General features: G+C 41.3%; 1 protein-coding gene across 3 annotated transcripts; it reads right to left on the bottom strand.

Annotated features, from left to right (window-relative positions):
• Positions 1 to 10,317: 10,317 nt before the first annotated feature.
• Positions 10,318 to 12,958, bottom strand: LOC104422310 (probable polyamine transporter At3g13620). 3 transcript variants are annotated; one of them, XM_039303207.1, is made up of 3 exons: positions 11,947 to 12,958; positions 11,020 to 11,847; positions 10,318 to 10,606 (listed from the first exon to the last, which is right to left on the bottom strand). In XM_039303207.1, exons 1-2 carry the CDS (start codon positions 12,576 to 12,578, stop codon positions 11,028 to 11,030), a joined length of 1,452 nt encoding a protein of 483 aa, XP_039159141.1. In that variant the 5' UTR covers positions 12,579 to 12,958; the 3' UTR covers positions 10,318 to 10,606; positions 11,020 to 11,027. The 3 variants fall into 3 exon arrangements, with proteins under 3 accessions (XP_039159141.1, XP_039159142.1, XP_010032901.2); XM_039303208.1 differs by lacking the exon at positions 10,318 to 10,606 and adding an exon at positions 10,613 to 10,866; XM_010034599.3 differs by lacking the exon at positions 10,318 to 10,606 and having other exon boundaries at positions 10,857 to 11,847; positions 11,947 to 12,956.
• Positions 12,959 to 17,152: the final 4,194 nt, after the last annotated feature.

The following is a 17,152-nucleotide window of genomic DNA, read 5'->3' as shown; positions in this document are numbered from 1 at the left end:
TTTTGTGCGTTCCGATCGATTGAAGCTCAATCGGACCAACACCGAACCACCATAGCACCTTGAGATCGCCGAGGATCGTCCAAAGAACGTCAGGCTCGCCGGAGGGGTCCGAATGGCACCGGATTTGCTCCGGTTTGTTGCTGGACAGAACAGCTACCAGGATCGGGCACTGATAGACCCCATCGGAGAGAAACGGTGGAGTGGAGACCTCCGGTGGACTTCGGACTCACCTTTGGCTATCAGCAACTTGTGGATTCATCGAGGATCATCACCGGACTAATCAAAGCACTGGAAGATCATCGGAGAAGACCGAACAGCCCTGGAAATAGTTCCAATCAGCAACCGGTAATGGATCGAGGTTGGGAATAACGCCGGTGAGCAGATCAACATCGGGAAGGAGCATTGGCCGCCGTGAACTGCTGTGATGGACTCTTGACTCGCTGGGGAACGTAGTTGGCCGCCTCAGGGAACCACTGGCCGTCGGAGACCCGCTGAAGGGGTTTAGATGAGATCGAAACAGGGATAGCAAGAGAAAACGTCGTCTTTGCGCACCCGAGGAGGAAAAATCGCCGGCGGGGGTAGTGACGCCGTCGACGGGACTCAGGGAGGGCTGAGGGTGGTTGTTGGAGGTGGAGCTAGCCGGAGAGTCGCCGGCGTGAGGTCAGCGAGCAGCGGCAAGGAGGTCGGCGAGAGGTTTGGGAGGAGAGGGAGCGCACGCGAAAGGGGGAGGAGAGATTTTTTTTTTTTTTGGAGAGAGAAAGAATTTCCAGATATGTATTTCTTTTCTTTTTTTGGCACCAAATGTGCCCTTTTTTTTCGGAAAAAAATAATCCTATTTATATGGGTATAGGGAATGGAATCCTAATAAAGGGTAAGGATGCCATCTTATTTTTAATATACCCTAGATGACATCCTAATTAAGCACATTAATTTCAATGGTCATGATATGTTCTCAATGGATGGTCATGATCTAATTTTGAGATAATGGGTTAGTTGGGGTATTTTTTGGTAATTTCACCAAATTTGCAAATTTTATAAAGTTCAAGGGAAAATCGGAAATTTGAAAATTAATGGCATTGGTGCATTGACCATGAGGTGGTCCACCTCATGGCTATTGACAGCCATTGTGAAACAATCGAGAACTGGCCTAATCGGCCATTCCCGTCAGTGACCAATCAGATCGATCTGTCCTATTTGAATCAATCTTTATCGGTTTGGCCTTACTTCCTTGTTTTATGCAATTAGGTCCTTTAGGGACCTTATTGAAAAGAATTTTCTTATATCCTAGGGACAAAATAGACTAATTTGTGCAATTGGCTCACATCTCTAGCGTACATCTTGGTGACATTCAATAACTTTGTAGGAAGAGTTCTGGCCACACTAGGCCATTTGCAAAATTTGGAGTGTTTTATCTCAGTGCAAATGGACTCTCCGACACTCTCCTTTCCTCCGTCTTCAACATATCTTCTCTTGTTGGCATTCAATTTCCCCAAAACCAACTTGAAGGGAGTCTTCCTCCAATTTGGAAGTCACTTCTCTAATCTTGTCGGGTTAAATGTTGCAGACAATCAATTTACTAGATCCATTTCTACTTCCATATCAAATGCCACTAACTTAGTGCAAATAACAATCCTGCTAAACAAATTTTCTGGAAACGTGCCTATTGTGGAAAAGCTAAATCAGCTAGAATGGATCAGTATTTCGAACAACCAGCTAGGTAGCGGAGTGCAAGGTGACCTGAAATTCCTTGAATCAATTAAATCTACTAGCTTGGGGCTCCTGTCAGTCAACCTCAACAATTTTGAAGGTACTTTGCCAGAAACTATAGGCAACTTATCCTCTTAGTTGCATATAATGTTGATCAAGAACAATCGATTGTCTGGAAATATCCCTTCAAGTATTGGAAACTTGCGTGGCCTAGAACTGCTGTACATGGGCAATGACAAGTTCACGGGCACCATTCCCGACACCATTAGAAATCTCATCGAGCTGAAGGAGTTTTCAGCTCAGAGAACAAACTCACTGGGAATATCTCCTCCGCGATAGGGAACCTAACAAAGCTAATGGAACTCATCTTGAAAGGGAACAATTTTCAAGGGAGCATTCCTCTGGGTATTGGGAAATGCCAAAACTTGGTAGGGATTGACTTTTTGTAGAATGGTCTTAGTGGAGTTATACCATCTCAAGTTTTCACTATCTCTTCCCTATCTATCTATTTTGATCTATTTTAAAACCAATTAAGTGGTTCCTTAACATAAGAAATCGGTACATTGCATAGCTTAGCCAAATTAGACATACATGGCAACAACCTATTAGAAAAAATCCCTAGTAGCCTCGGTCGATGCGCTAGCTTGGTGGAGCTTCACATGCAAAATAATCTATTCGAAGGAAATATCTCTTCATTCTTGAGTTCCTTAAATGGTCTTTAATACATAGATCTCTCAAGTAATAATTTCTCCAGCCCTGTTCCGACATTCTTGGAGAAATTCAATTGCAGTACCTGAATCTGTCTTTCAACAACTTCGAGGGTGAGGTACTGAGCGAAGGGGTCTTCCTGAACACAAGCGTGACTTCACTCGAAGGAAATGATAAGCTCTATGGCGGTATGCCAATCCTAGATTTGCCAAGTTGCTTAGCGAGCAAAGGAAAACGAGGAATCATTTGCCTCCTATTATGTTATCATTATTGAAGTCAACACCTAATAGAAGACGCGAGAATGACAATGATCAAGAGGAGTTACTTCTTGCATGAAAGGCACGTCTTTCCCTCTATTTCCCCTAGAAGCCGCAAGTTGCTGGCAAAGTCAAAGAAAAACATGCAGCTCACAATTGTTGACTCCTTAGAAAAGAAAAAGATGAAAGTCCATTATGCATGAAGTCGATTACTAGACTAGACTTGGGACACATATTATAGCATTATATCATCTCACATGCAGCTAGTGGAGTCTTCAAGAAGTAGGGAACACGTTGAGCAAAAGAAGAAAGGGAAGCCAGGTTCAACTTGCTAACTTGTACTTAGACGTAAAGAAAAATGCATGGAGCCTCATATTTCATCATTTTCATAGATGATTTTAAACGTTTTGATTATGTCTTTTTGATCTCCCATAAGTTAGAAGCATTAGACTGCTTTAGATGATATATAGCGTTGATAGAAAATCAGTTGAACAAAACAATAAATGTATTGAAAACCGATCGCAGACGTGAGTATTTATCTTAGCAATTCTAGGCTCTTTGTGATGAAAATTGAATTGTACGATTATTGACTATTCTTGGTACTCTGTAACAAAATGAGGTTGCTGAGAGAAGGAATAGAATCCTATTAGAAATGGTTAGGTTTATGATGGTGTAAGCAAATTTATTTATCTTGTATTGGGGGATGCGTTATTAACTGTTGCCTATGCATTTAACCGTGTGCTCTCAAAATCAGTTACTTCCGCCCTTTATGAATTGCGGACTAGTAGGAAACTGGATTTAAGTAATCTACGTCCTAAGCTTTGGGGGCAAGACTTGTCAACGGAGAATGCGACTTTGATTCTGCAAAGGGAAAATTGCGAAATTCTCAAGGATTATCAGGGTATATTCTGGCCCCTCCATTTTCAGCATCGATTAATACAAAACAGGTCGTTATTCTCACGACAATCATATAAGCATTTCTCGCTAGGCAAAAGAGCTCACAGCTAGCTGTAAGATCCTGAAATCGACTCAGCTTCTAGTCTAAGCAGGGCTGTAGACATTGCTGGTGAGTCGGTCTGGGCATGGAGTATGCAGAATGCCGGCCAAGTAAATAATTTACCATACCTGAAAGAACAAAGCCTGATTTGCTTCCAGATAAATCCATCAAATTTACAGCATGGTCATCCGGAAACATGTACAAGAAGGAGAGAAAAACAGCAAAATAAGACGAATATTTTCTATCTACCCAGATTTCTTCCATGATTCTAAATGGCACGCCTCAACTATCATCGGTCCTCTTCAAGAACCTCACCAATGTCACCATTGCTGAACTTGAGTATCTTCCTGGACTTGCAAAGCCTCATCAAGAAGAACCACGCAATCCCGCCTACAGTCATGAGCCCGCTCACCAGGTACACAACCTTCGTGGCGTACACCATGATCACCACCAAGAATGCGCATGGCACCAGGCTCAGCGCCGCCAGCCACGGCAGGCTTAGCGGGATCTGGTACGGCCTCTTCAGCATCGGCATCTTCCTTCGCAGCCACAGGAAGGACTCAAACTCCAGCAGCATCCCCAGGCTGTACAGGAAGTTGGCCGATGATATGATCGAGGTGAAGTTCATGTAGGAAAACCCGTGAGATGGGTTCATATATTAGAGAAAGTGGGATCGGGATTTGAAGAATCAAAGCCACAAGAATCTATTTCTCATCCGTCGTCTCCTCTGCTCCAGCTCGCACGAAGCAGCTGTAAACATGCCTTAATCGGAGTAAAAAGTGCTTAGTCAGTTGCCCTTATATTCACTCCCATGACGCAAGAAACTCAATTCGCGGAAAGGGGAATCTTCTGCATTTAATTACGCGGGATAAGCCTATTGACCTTTTCGGCCTGACTTCCTGATAACTTTGCAAACAACCTTGAGTTGTCTTACATGTAATAAAAGCTTCAACGGCATCTTTCATCTAAAGGGCTTTGGCCTTTCGGGTTGTTGGTTTGAACCAAGTTTTAGGGAAGCTTCCTCAAACTAAATTAATGGAGAACAAAGAAAAGTTTAATGTTATTAACACTCCTAAATTGATACCCCTAACACATTTGCAATAAATTAATTTTTCATCTCGGAAAAACAGTGGCCTTTTAGGGCGTGCATGGTTGCGTTTTTAAATTTTGTTCATGAACAGTTTTTTTGTTTTTTTGTTCCCGAGAACAAAAAAAGAATAGAAACGCGTTTGTTTGCGTTTTTGTTCAAAATCTGTTTTTTTGTTCCGGGAACAAAATTAGAACAGAAATAAGAAAAAAAAAGTTATTTTTTTGTTCTAGAAACACTTTTGAAGAACAAATTTTCTCTCTCTTATTTCTTTTCTTCTCTTTTTCTTTTTCTTCTTTTTCTTTGGCCGGTTGCCGGCCTCGGCCATGGCCGGCAACCGGCCGTCGAGGCCGGCGACCTCGCCGGAGGGTCGCCGGCCCCCGGTGAGGCCGGCGTCGCCGGCCCCCGGCAAGGCTTGGCCTTACCTTGGCTAGGCGAGCTCGAGCTCACCCAAATCTAGCGAGGTTGAGCTCGCCTAACCATCGGCGAGGCTCGGCCTCGCCGACTGGCGAGCCCGATCTCGCCCAACCAAGGCGAGGCCAAGCCTCGCCGGCGCGGGCGAGGCTCGGCGAGCTGGGGCTCGCCCAAATCCAGCGAGGCCGAGCCTCGCCGGTGGCTGGGCGAGCTCGGCCTTGCTAGATCTCGGTGAGCCCAAGTTCGCCCAACCACGGTGAGGCCGAGCCTCGCCCAACCACGGCGAGGCTCGGCCTCGTGGGCCGGCGAGCCTCGCCGTGGTTGGGCGAGGCCGCCGCCCTCGTCGACCGGCTTGCCGGCCATGGTCGAGGCCGGCGATCGGCCAAAAGAAAAAAAAAAAAAAAAAAGGAAAAATAAAATAAAAATATTTAAAAATTAGAAGAAACAAAAAAAGAATACAAATTTACCAAACGTGTTTCTATTCATTTTTATTCTCGAAACAAGTTTACCAAACACGTCTTTCGGTAAAAAATTGTTCCCCGGAACAAATAGTTTTTCTATTTCTTCCCCTAACAATTTTTGAACATAAACATAAACAAACGCACCCTTACATATTTTTCATTATTCTGGATAAAAAATGGACTTCTTCATGAAATCCAATTTTCTATGAAAACTTCTTGTTGTGAATCAAACATGTTTCATATACGTTAATAATCATGTCTCAAAACATCGAGTTAACTTCTTTTCAAGTTATTATCTAAGAGAAAAGAAAAATGAAAACAAAGAATGTTTTCATCAATTTTCCCATTCTATTGCTTAATTTTGAAGATGGGATATATGTTTTCAAATTTGTCACTCTTACTAGCAAAACAACTTCACCAACCAAATGGGTTTTCAAGAAAAGAAAAAGTTGAGGAACATAATAGTATTTTCATTTTCACAGAATAAAAAATAAGGAACATTTTTACAAATACGCTGATATTGTTTTTCATAAGATCATTGTTAAGATTGACTATAAAGCCATCACCGATCTTGTTAGTCCAGAACTTATGCTTGAATGCTGACCTCGCTTATCATAAGATTGTTGCGCTCTCAATTTGAATTTAAAGTGCAACATAACTCTCATAAAGCAAATCGCTCCGTTGACTCGCTTGCTAATTATGAAATCAACTCTGACAAAAAAAAAAAAAAATTTATGGAATCAACAAGTGCTTGGACATTGGTTTTGTTTCATTACATTCTAGAGAGTTATTTAATATTTTATCAGGTGATAGAATAGGCAAAGCAGGTTTACAATTTAAACTTTTGTATTCAGCCGTGGCCATTCTTCATGAAAAAAGGAAGAAGTGGGTCCTTATGCTTTCTATTTAAGACCCTTTAAGTAACGTTAGCCAATAGGACTTGTAGTCCAAAATCAATGTACTAGAAGTAGTGTCGCATAATGCATGGTCTTATTGGAAGAAGGTGCTTATGTGTATGTATTACGCGATAATTCATCGTCCGTATCAGGTGTAGTAGGCGCAATACAGGTGATACGTCGGATTGTGTAGGTCTTATGTGGATCCGCATTGTCTAACGAGGTATATGTCCCAGAAGAGAGAGGCGTAATCGTAATAAAATATCCAAAATAGATAAACTCAATTAAAAACATGAGGAGAGGGGTGTTATCATGTTAGAGATAATTGAGGTTTTTGAATCAATGTTAATAAGATAGCCGAGAGAGAAGAAAACTGCACATAACAAGATCCTGGTGAGTATTTTTACTGGATTTCCAGATAAGCGAGAACAAATTGAGAGAATATTCACAGATCATAAAATTTTAGATAATTTTTTAAGTTTTGGGTGGCACTATTTCCATCCTTTATATGACTAAATGCACCCCATTTTTGTTAAAAAGACGAAGTTACCTTTAATTATACGATTACAATTTAAAGTGATAGCCCCCAATTTATTTACTTTCTTCTTTTATTAGATTTTCTATTTCTCTATAGGACCTAATCGCCATAACTAAGAATATCACACATTTTGTTCTTGTTCATTGTCTTATCTCATATACATTAAATGCATTATGTTTTCTCTTTATTTTTCGATTTTACTTCCATAAAAACTAGTTTATCCAAAAGAGAAATTTCGAAGAAATCTAGTTATTTCTACATTGTCAAGCAAATTTCTAGATTAATCCAGTAAAATTTAGAAAAGATTTAACATAGACAAATTTTTTGACATAAAATTTTCCTTTTTAGTTGTGCATATCATCATCAAATCTTTTTATTAGTTGTGTTATATGTACGTATACAACTTGTGGGATGATTGGACGAGACAAAAAAAAAAAAAAACTCTTTAAAGCCTTTCCAAAACAAAATCACAGTTACTTTCCTGTTCATGAAATTTCAAAAGATGGAATGTAATTACATCGAAGCTTTGCATAAAATAAGATTTTTTATTTTGGTAAATTACCATTGAAATTTCATTATTTTGGATTAACAAGAATGAATAACATTCGTGTAGTGTTTACGAACAATATCAAGATCCCTCATTGTGCATAACTTTTTCATGTAGATGTTGTTAGCGTTTTTTTCTAAACACTTCTTTAATATCTTACATGCTCCCTGTCAAAGCATCTTGTCAATAGTAATAAAAAAGGCAAATCCTTTGATATAGTAATATAGAGATTTAATATATATTTTAGACTAACGAAATTAGAAAATAAAAAAGTTACCAAAAAAGTAAGCTTTTGATAGATAAGTTATTATAAAAGCAATGATACAGAAGAGGTTAGTTTTTATTTTCTAAATAGTAAAAAGTTCAAATTTGACCAAAAATTATAAACAAAAACAAGCATGTAATATTTTTAGTTATGACAATTATATCCCACATAGAATAATATAAACTAAGAAAAAGAAGGAAAGTAAATAATTGGGATAAGCACAAAAGAAGTCTTAGATCAAAAAATGCAATTGAATCATAAAACTTGCAAAAAGTGCAATCAAATCATAAAATTTGTCAAATCAATTTAATTAAGTTCTAAAGTTAACATCGTCAAACTTACTAACGGAAACCGCCGACATGACGCGACGTAGCATTTTAAATAAAAATTTATTTTCCATATGGAATTTTAAATTTTTTATTTTCCACATGATTTTTAAAATTATTATTATTCAATTTTTTTAAAAAAATTAGATTTAAAAACTAAAAAGAAAAGCTAAAATTTATTTTAAAACAAAATTGTTCAAAAAAAAAAATTGGCACCAGTAGGTGCTTCCGCCATTGCCGCCACCTATGAAGCACAGACACGTTGCCCGTGCTTCCGTGTCATGTCTGACACATGTCGGAGCATGTCGGACACGTCGACACGGTCGAGACACGCGTCAACGCGTGTCGGATTTTCCGACACGTGGCCAAACACGTTTTGACATGCGTGTCCGAAAGATGGAGGGTGGAGGTGAGGGCAAGGGAGCAAAGACGAGCTGCGAGTGACGGCAAGAGACGGAAGAGGAGAGGAAGGAGGTCGTGTGGCGAGGAGGAGGAGGAGAGGGAAGGGAGTCGTGCGGTGAGAAGGAAGAGAAAAGGAGGGCTGGCTAGGGTTTTTAATAAGAAAATTCAAAAAAAAAAAAAAAAAAAAAAAAAAAGGAGATCTGATGGGTGAGTTTTAATTTTGGGGGAGGGGAAGTGACAGCTTATCTGTCACTGTCGGGTGGTGGGGGAGGGAAATAAAAAATAATTTTGAAAAATAAAAGTACTGAATTTTGAATAATGATAAATTTTGGTCCTTTGTAGAAGATCATGGATTTATTTAAATAAATTGATTCTAATTTTTTATTAATCATTAGTTTCATCAATAACTTTTGTTAAAGTTAAAAACACGTTTCCAAACATAGATACACATTAACTATGAATATGTTTTTGAATTTTCAATGAATTGACTTATTAATATTATTAGTGTAAATTCATTGTAAGCTCTTTTTTAATTAATTATTTATTTATGAATTTGAATCAAATTAATTAAAATAAAAATATTCATTTAAATACAACATGTCCCGACGTGTCGGAATTCTTTATTTTTGAGAAATGACGTGTCGACGTGTCGTGTCGTGTCGTGTCGCGTGTTCGTGTCATGTGTCCGTGCTACTTAGGCTGCTACCCATCAATGAAGGGGCTAATGATGGTCGCCTACCTTGGGCGAGGGTGGTCAACCCTCACTCGACCAAGGCAAGGCCTCGCTAGCACAAGGCGAGGGGGTCGGCGTGCCTAGATTTGGGCGCCCGCGCTCAAGCGCGTAGCAAGGCCTCGCCCTAGTTGAGCTAAGGCCCTCGCCTAGGGCCAATGACCATCGCTAACCCCTCCAACAATGGGCAGCAGTGGTGGAAAAGCCCACCGACGCTTCTTTTTTTTTTTTTTTTTTGGGGGGCGATTTTATTTTTTTAAATAAATTTTAGCTTTTCTTTTTAGTTTCTAAATCTAATTTTTAAAAATTTGAATAAAAAATAATTAAATAAGCCATGTGGAAAATAAAAATTCATTTAAAAGGTCATGTTCGCGCCATGTCAACATTTTCCATTACTAAGTTTGATGGTATTAATATTAGGACTCAATTGAATCAATTTGATAAGTTTTATAACTTGATTGCAATTTTTGTAAGTTTTAAGACACTGACAAGTTTTAGAATTTCTATTACACTTATCTCTAAATAATTTGAAGCCACCACTTTAGATTGTAAATAAAATTGAGGATTTTCGTGAAAATGGAGGTGGGTTTAGTTATATAGGGAGTGGAAATAGTGTTGCCCTTTTTCAAATGGGAAAAGCATATGAAATGGTTATATAGTATATATAGGGAAAAATTATCCATTCAGTCCTAACTCTTTTGTATGGATACAAATTTCAGTCATAAACATTCCGTTTTAGCCAATTGAGTCATTCCACCGATTCATTCTCGCTAGGCATTGCTGAAATAGCGATCTAGTCATTAACAATTTCCGTCAAAAATTGCTCGAAAGGATTATATTGAAATTTGACGCAAATGTTTAACACTCAATTAACAAAATTGAAAATTTTAATACTAAATTAGCATTCGACAACAAGATTAGGATTGATTGGACAATTTTCCCGTATATATTAATACTAGTGGTAAATACAAGAAAGAAGTACTTTTATAATATTTATCCATACAAAGGGTAAATGTGAAGATAAAAGAATAATTCGTACAATTCAATGTAATCATTCGCTCAACACTAGCTACTTGTAGTGTTTTTTTAGAAGAAATTCACAAATTATCTATAGTACACACATAATATATTAACAGTATATATTCTCTCTCCTTTGAGGAATCAAATTGAAATGTGGAAGCGATGGTTGCTGCCCTTTGCCGGTCTCGCATTGCTGCGTGGAATCTAAGCTTTGGGGGCAAGACTTGTCGACGGAGAATGCGACTTTGATTCTGCAAAGGGAAAATTGCGAAATTCTCAAGGATTATCAGGGTATATTCTGGCCCCTCCATTTTCAGCATCGATTAATACAAAACAGGTCGTTATTCTCACGACAATCATATAAGCATTTCTCGCTAGGCAAAAGAGGTCACAGCTAGCTGTAAGATCCTGAAATCGACTAAGCTTATAATCTAAGCAGGGCTGTAGACATTGTTGGTGAGTCGGTCTGGACATGAAGTATGCAGATTGCCGGCCAAGTAATTTACCATACCTGAAAGAACAAAGCCTGATTTGCTTCCAGATAAATCCATCAAATTTACAGCATGATCATCCGGAAACATGTCCAAGAAGGAGAGAAAAACAGCAAAATAAAACGAATCTTTTCTATCTACCCAGATTTCTTCTATGATTCTAAATGGCACACCTCAACTATCATCGGTCCTCTCCAAGAACCTCACCAATGTCACCATTGCTGAACTTGAGTATCTTCCTGGACTTGCACAGCCTCATCAAGAAGAACCACGCAATCCCGCCTACAGTCATAAGCCCGCTCACCAAGTACACAACCTTCGTGGCGTACACCATGATCACCACCAAGAATGCGCACGGCACCAGGCTCAGCACCGCCAGCCACGGCAGGCTTAGCGGGATCTGGTACGGCCTCTTCAGCGTCGGCATCTTCCTTCGCAGCCACAGGAAGGACGCAAACTCCAGCAGCATCCCCAGGCTGTACAGGAAGTTGGCCGATGATATGATCGAGGTGAAGTTCATGTAGGAAAACCCGAGGCAGATGGCCGTGGACAACAGTATCCCCAACCAGGGGGTGTCGAACCATTTGGACCGGACCGCAAAGACCTTCGGCAGAATCCCCAGATCCGCCATGCCCAGGAGCTGGAACGCGCTGCTGCTTAGCTGGGCCTCGTAGAGCCCAATCGTCGACAGGACGGCCCCTATCTCAAGCCATATCTTGAGCCACTTCCCGCCGATGATCTCCGCCGCGTCGGCCATGAACCCGGTCTCCCACTGGCTCTGGTCCACCATGACCGAGCCAGTCACGGCGAAAAGCGGGATCAGGTAGGCCACGCAGGTGAAGACCACGGCCACAAGGAGGGCCACAGGGAAGGTCTTCTGTGGCCTGTCGACTTCCCCTGCCATGGTGCTGACATTGTCCCAAAAGTTGAGGTTCCAAAAGAGGGTGTTGAAGTACAAGTTCCAATCTTTCTTCACTCCCTTTTGGCCCAAGCTAAGCCACCTGCCACGAGAAAGTATCCACCGACATTAAGAAGCGACCTAACTCGGTTACAATTCAGTACAACGATCCTATGTTACAGTAAGAACCGAGGGCTCTCACCTGTGAGGATGAATCTTCGGGATCGCGATCGAAGACATGACGAGGAAGGGCATCAGGGAAACAATGCCCAGTACCACCGCGGTGTAGCCCACGATCGTCAGGCCGGTGTAATTCAGGAGGGACAACATCAATGTGGATATCGGGATCGCGACGTTCCGCGGCCACCCAGATTCGAAGACCGGGAACAGCTTCTCGACGTAGTCTATGCAAAGGACCGGGAAGGCGGCCACGTTGATCACGCCGCTCAGGAACTTCCACGTCCCCATCAGGGAGCCGCAGAGGGGCCCGAACGCCCGCTCGGCCCACAGCACGAACCCCCCGTTGCCGGGGAACGCTGTGGAGAGCTCGGCCGTCACGAGGGCCTCCGGGATGCTCCAGATGAACGGGAAGACCAGGAACCCGACGAGGGCCAGCAGCGGCCCGGCCGCCTGGACCGCCGGCTCCTCGCCATACGGGCCACCGGCGACCTCGAAGTAGATGAGGAAGATGAGAGGGATGAGGGTCAGCTTCTTGGCGGCGCCCTTCGCCGCCGCCGGCCCGGCTGTGACGGGGAGGATCGCGGCGGCGTCCGGCCCAGGAGGGGACTTCTCCGGCGATGGTTTCGCGTTCTGCCGCCGGATCTCCGGTTCCATGGAGGACAGAGAGAGAGAGACACACACACAGGGACAGATGGGCTTCTAATTACAGAAAGTGGGGATGGAGGAGTTGGCCTTCTTCCTCCATCCCCCTGACTACGACAGCGATGAAGGAGAATTCAGATGGGAATGAGACTTTTGGAAACTGGGGAAGATCTTTTATTTCAAGAAACCGAGAAGGATTTCTTATGGACAGACGGTGTGAACCGAATCCTAAGCAGAAGAGGACAGAGACTAGACCTGAAAATAATGGAGATATCGTCTTGAGGGGATCGCGTGGAGGGATTTGAATAATCAAAGCCACAAGAAATCTATTCCTCGTCCGCCGTCTCCTCCCCCTCCAGCTCCAGCCGACCACGAATTGGGAGGCAAAAGTCAAACGCACGATTAGTCAGCTCTCGGCCCGATTCTTCACTCCCCCCTTGACGCAAGAAATTGTCCTCTTTTGGTTAAAGAAAAGAAAAGTTTCCTTTCTTTTATTTTTTCATTTTTTCAACTTCCCCAGAAGTCCCAAACACAGAAACGTATGGAAAGAATATTTAGGATTGTTTGCACCAAAATTTGGCGCAATTGCTGTAAATACCGGCATTCATCTACTAGAGACCAATCTTTTGATTATCTTTACTTTCTTGTATAATACTTGTAGTTTTGGGATTTGCATCATTGATTTAATTCCGGCGTGTATCTTTATTTTGGATAGTAAGTCATCAATTAATTTATGATATTACACGTTATCCTAAATGTCATGTCATTAGTTAAATTCTGACGTTACATATTCACGTTCTCAAATTTTGCCATCAATTGAATTTCAATATATTTTGTGTACGTTTGATTCTGTTTGAAGTAAAGTTACTCATTTTCTTATCTACTAATGATATTTTCTATCCATAGTTGTCACAAAATTCATCTCCTCTAATTGAAACCGAAGAAAGATTTTGGATGAAATATGAATCTTTTGCCTTAATTACTTAGGATAAACTCTTTCTTGTTTTCAAAAAGACTTTTTGAGTAACTTTGCAAACAACCGTTTTTTTTTTTTTTGGTCAATTAAAAGGATATATGAAAAGGAATATAAAAAATCACAATAACAAAGCAAAGCTCCATAGAGCTCCACAACAAACAAAAAACCAGAGATTAAGGCAATTCATTAGAGATAATTATAGGCTGGACCTTCAAGAATAGATTTGGAACCGTATCTAACGCAATTCATTAGAGATAATTACAGGCTGGACCTTCAAGAATAGATTTGGAACTGTATCTAACCGAAAGGATTGACAGCCAATCATCGAATTACATGGTATCATCGGTGATAAGCACACACAAGGATCTTCATTTGTAGTTATAGCTTTGTCTTTGAACGGTGTGTGCCTAGGTTAGGCATCCCCAACACCATCACCGTACGGAGACAATATAAACATATTGAAAAAAATCAAATATGATATCAATGAGAGTGAGCCATGAAGCCAATGCGATAAATGAAAACACATTAAATGAGCACAAATTTGACATAGAAATTATTGTGGACACAATTGAAATTGAAAGCAGAGTACTTATTTATCAAAACTTCAAAATTTAAAATTAGATTGGAGAGAAAGCTCCCAAATATAAAATCGGGAGAGCAAATCATGAGAGTAAAAAAAGAAACAAAAGAAAATAAAAGGAAAAGGAATAAGGAGGGGAGGGAGAGATCTAGGTTAAATCCTTCACCTCAAAAGGTGGAAGAGATGAAGAAAGGTTAAAATAGGAAAACAAAGCAGGGAGAGGAACAACCTTGAGTTGTCTTATACGTAATAAAAGCTTCAACGTCATCTTCCATCTAAAGGTCTTTGGCTTTGTCTTTAGCTCTGGGGCTCTAAGTTAGTTTGAACTGAGTTTCAGAGAAGCCTCCGTAAGCATCTTCAACTAAATGAATGGAGAAAAAAAAAGGTTTAATGTTATTAACACTCCTAAATTGATACCCTTAACACATTTGTAATAAATTAATTTTTTGTCTCGCAAAAACCTCAAATTGGTAACTTCAAGACATGTGTATACTTCGAACTTGTTTTTGTCTTGTTGGAAAATTTCAAACCAATACCCCTAAGCCAAAAATCTTCATTGAAATGTATATATGTTGATACATGCATATTCTTCATATTAGATCTGTCATTCTCCATATTAGATTGGTCTTACAGTCATCTATCATATGTAGTGAAATGTATGCATTTTAGCAAAATATTGGACCAAATAGCATCATATTATAGACTTGGGTTAGGGGTACTAATTCCAATATCTCTGTGAGATTAATGGTTTTTTCGTAATAAATGTGTCATGGACAGCATTTTGAGTTTTAAGTGGTAACCAAAATGGAAAGAAGAAAAGTAAATCCTGAAATTTTCTTTTACAATAACATATTTGTGCTTTTCTTTTGGGTTCTCTTTCTTTTGAGATTTCATTAACTTGGATAAACAGTGACCTTTTGCTTATTTTTCATTGTTCTGGATAAAAGATGGACTTCTTCACGAAATTCTTTTTTTTTTTTTTTAATGAAAACTTCTGATTGCGCATCAAGCATGTTTCGTATACCTTAGCAATTATGTCTCAAAGTTAATAATCATCTTTCAAAACATTCAGTTAATTTCTTTTCCAAGATAATATCTAAGAGAGAAGAAAAACGAAAACAAAGCATGTTTTAATCCATTTTCCCATTCTATTGTTTAAGTTTGACGACGGGATAGGCTAACATGTTCTCAGATTTGTAATTATTACTAAAAATAATAATCTTCACGCTCCAAATGGGTTTTCAAGAAAAGCAAAATTGAGAAACATGATAGTATTTTCATTTTCATTCACTGGAAAAAAAAAAAAACAACCAACATTTTCACGAAATTAATGGGGAGAATTACCAAAAAGTCCTAAACTTATTGCAATTGTGCCAATTCAGTCCTAAACTTTTTTTAGCCAATTTAGTCCTAAACCTTTTACAATTGTACCAATTCAGTCCATCCGGCCAAAATTGGCCGGCCGGCGCTGACGTGGACGCCGGCCGGCCGGCGAACAATTTTTTAATAATTTCTTTTTATTTTTTTCGATTTTTTTAATTTTTTTTTCTTCTTTTTTTCTTCTTTTTTTTCTTCCTATCTTCTTCTTCCTCGGCCGGCGAGGTCGCCTCGCCCGGCCACCGGCGAGGCTCGCCCCGCCGGCCACTAGCGAGCGAGCTCGCCCGGCGGCGGCGGGCCGCCGTCGCCCGGCCATGGCGAGGTCAAGCCTCGCCGGATCGGCGACGGCGGCCTCACCTCGGCCCAGGAGGCTCGCCCGCCTGGCCGGCGGGGCGAGCCTCGCCCAGCGACGGCGGCCTCGGCCGCCCCGGCGAGGTCGACCCTCTCCCGGCCAAGGCGAGGGTCGACCTCGCCGGGTGCTTGCCAGCAGGCTGCCCGTCGCCCGAATCTAGCGAGGCTCGACCTCGCCATGGTCGGGCGAGGCCGAGCCTCGCCTTGGTTGGGCGACGGCGGCCTTGCCGTCGGGGGCGAGCCTCGCCCCGCCGGCCACCGGCGGGCGAGCCTCGCCCGGCGACGGCGAGGCCGCCGTCGCCGGATCTCGGCGAGGCTTGACCTCGCCATGGCCGGGCGAGGCCGAGCCTCGCCTTGGCCGGGCGACGGCGGCCTCGCCGTCGGCGGGCAAGGCTCGCCTCGCCCGGTGGCGGCGGGCGAGCCTCGCCGATGGCGGCGGGGCGACCTCGCCGGCCCTCGCCTCGCCGGGCGGCGGCGCCGCCGAGGAAGAAGAAGATAGGAAGAAAAATAAATAAATAAATAAATAAATAAATAAATCGAAAAAAATAAAAAAAAATTATTAAAAAATCGTTCGCCGGCCGGCCGGTGTCCACGTCGGCACCAGCCAGCCAATTTTGGCGGATGGACTTAATTGGTACAATTGTAAAGGTTTAGGACTAAGTTGGCCAAAAAAAAAAGTTTAGGACTAAATTGGCACAATCACAATAGGTTTAGGACTTTTTTGGTAATTCTCCCGAAATTAATGGGTCCTCATGATGATCTTGATTTTCATAAGATCATCATTAAGAGTCACTCTAAAACCATCACTGTCCTTGTTAGTCAAGAGCTTATAATTGATAATGCTAACCCTACTTTACTTGAATATTTCAAAAGATTATTGTGTTCTCACTTTATGTTTAAAGTAGAACATAACTTTTGGAAAGAAAATTGCTCTATTGACTGACTTGCTAACAATGAAATCGACAAGCCCTTGGATAATAGTTCTTTTATATTACCTTCAAGAGAGTTACTTCATGATTTATTAGGTGATAAAATAGGGATAATAGATTACAACATCAAATTTTTATATTCAGCTTTAACCCTTTTTTCATACAAAAAAGAGATGAGTCCTTATACTTAAGACCATGAAACCCTTTGAGTAACGTTAGCCAATAGGACTCGTCGGCCAAAATCAATGTACTAGGAGTAGGGTGTGAAATTGCGTTTTCTCGTTGGAAGAAGGTGCTTAAATGTATGAATCATGTGACAATTCATTGTCCACATCCAATGCAATGGGCACAACGCACGTGATATGTCGGATTG

The sequence above is a fragment of the Eucalyptus grandis genome, chromosome 10 (assembly GCF_016545825.1).
Source record: "Eucalyptus grandis isolate ANBG69807.140 chromosome 10, ASM1654582v1, whole genome shotgun sequence".
Taxonomy (NCBI): Eukaryota; Viridiplantae; Streptophyta; class Magnoliopsida; order Myrtales; family Myrtaceae; genus Eucalyptus; species Eucalyptus grandis.
This window is presented reverse-complemented; position numbering and strand designations above follow the sequence as displayed.

Coding starts and splice junctions, on each gene's coding strand:
- LOC104422310 (XM_039303207.1), bottom strand. CDS start 12,578: ATGGAACCGGAGATCCGGCGGCAGAACGCGAAACCATCGCCGGAGAAG. Junction 11,848..11,946: donor CCGAAGATTCATCCTCACAG/GTGAGAGCCCTC, acceptor TTCTCGTGGCAG/GTGGCTTAGCTTGGGCCAAA.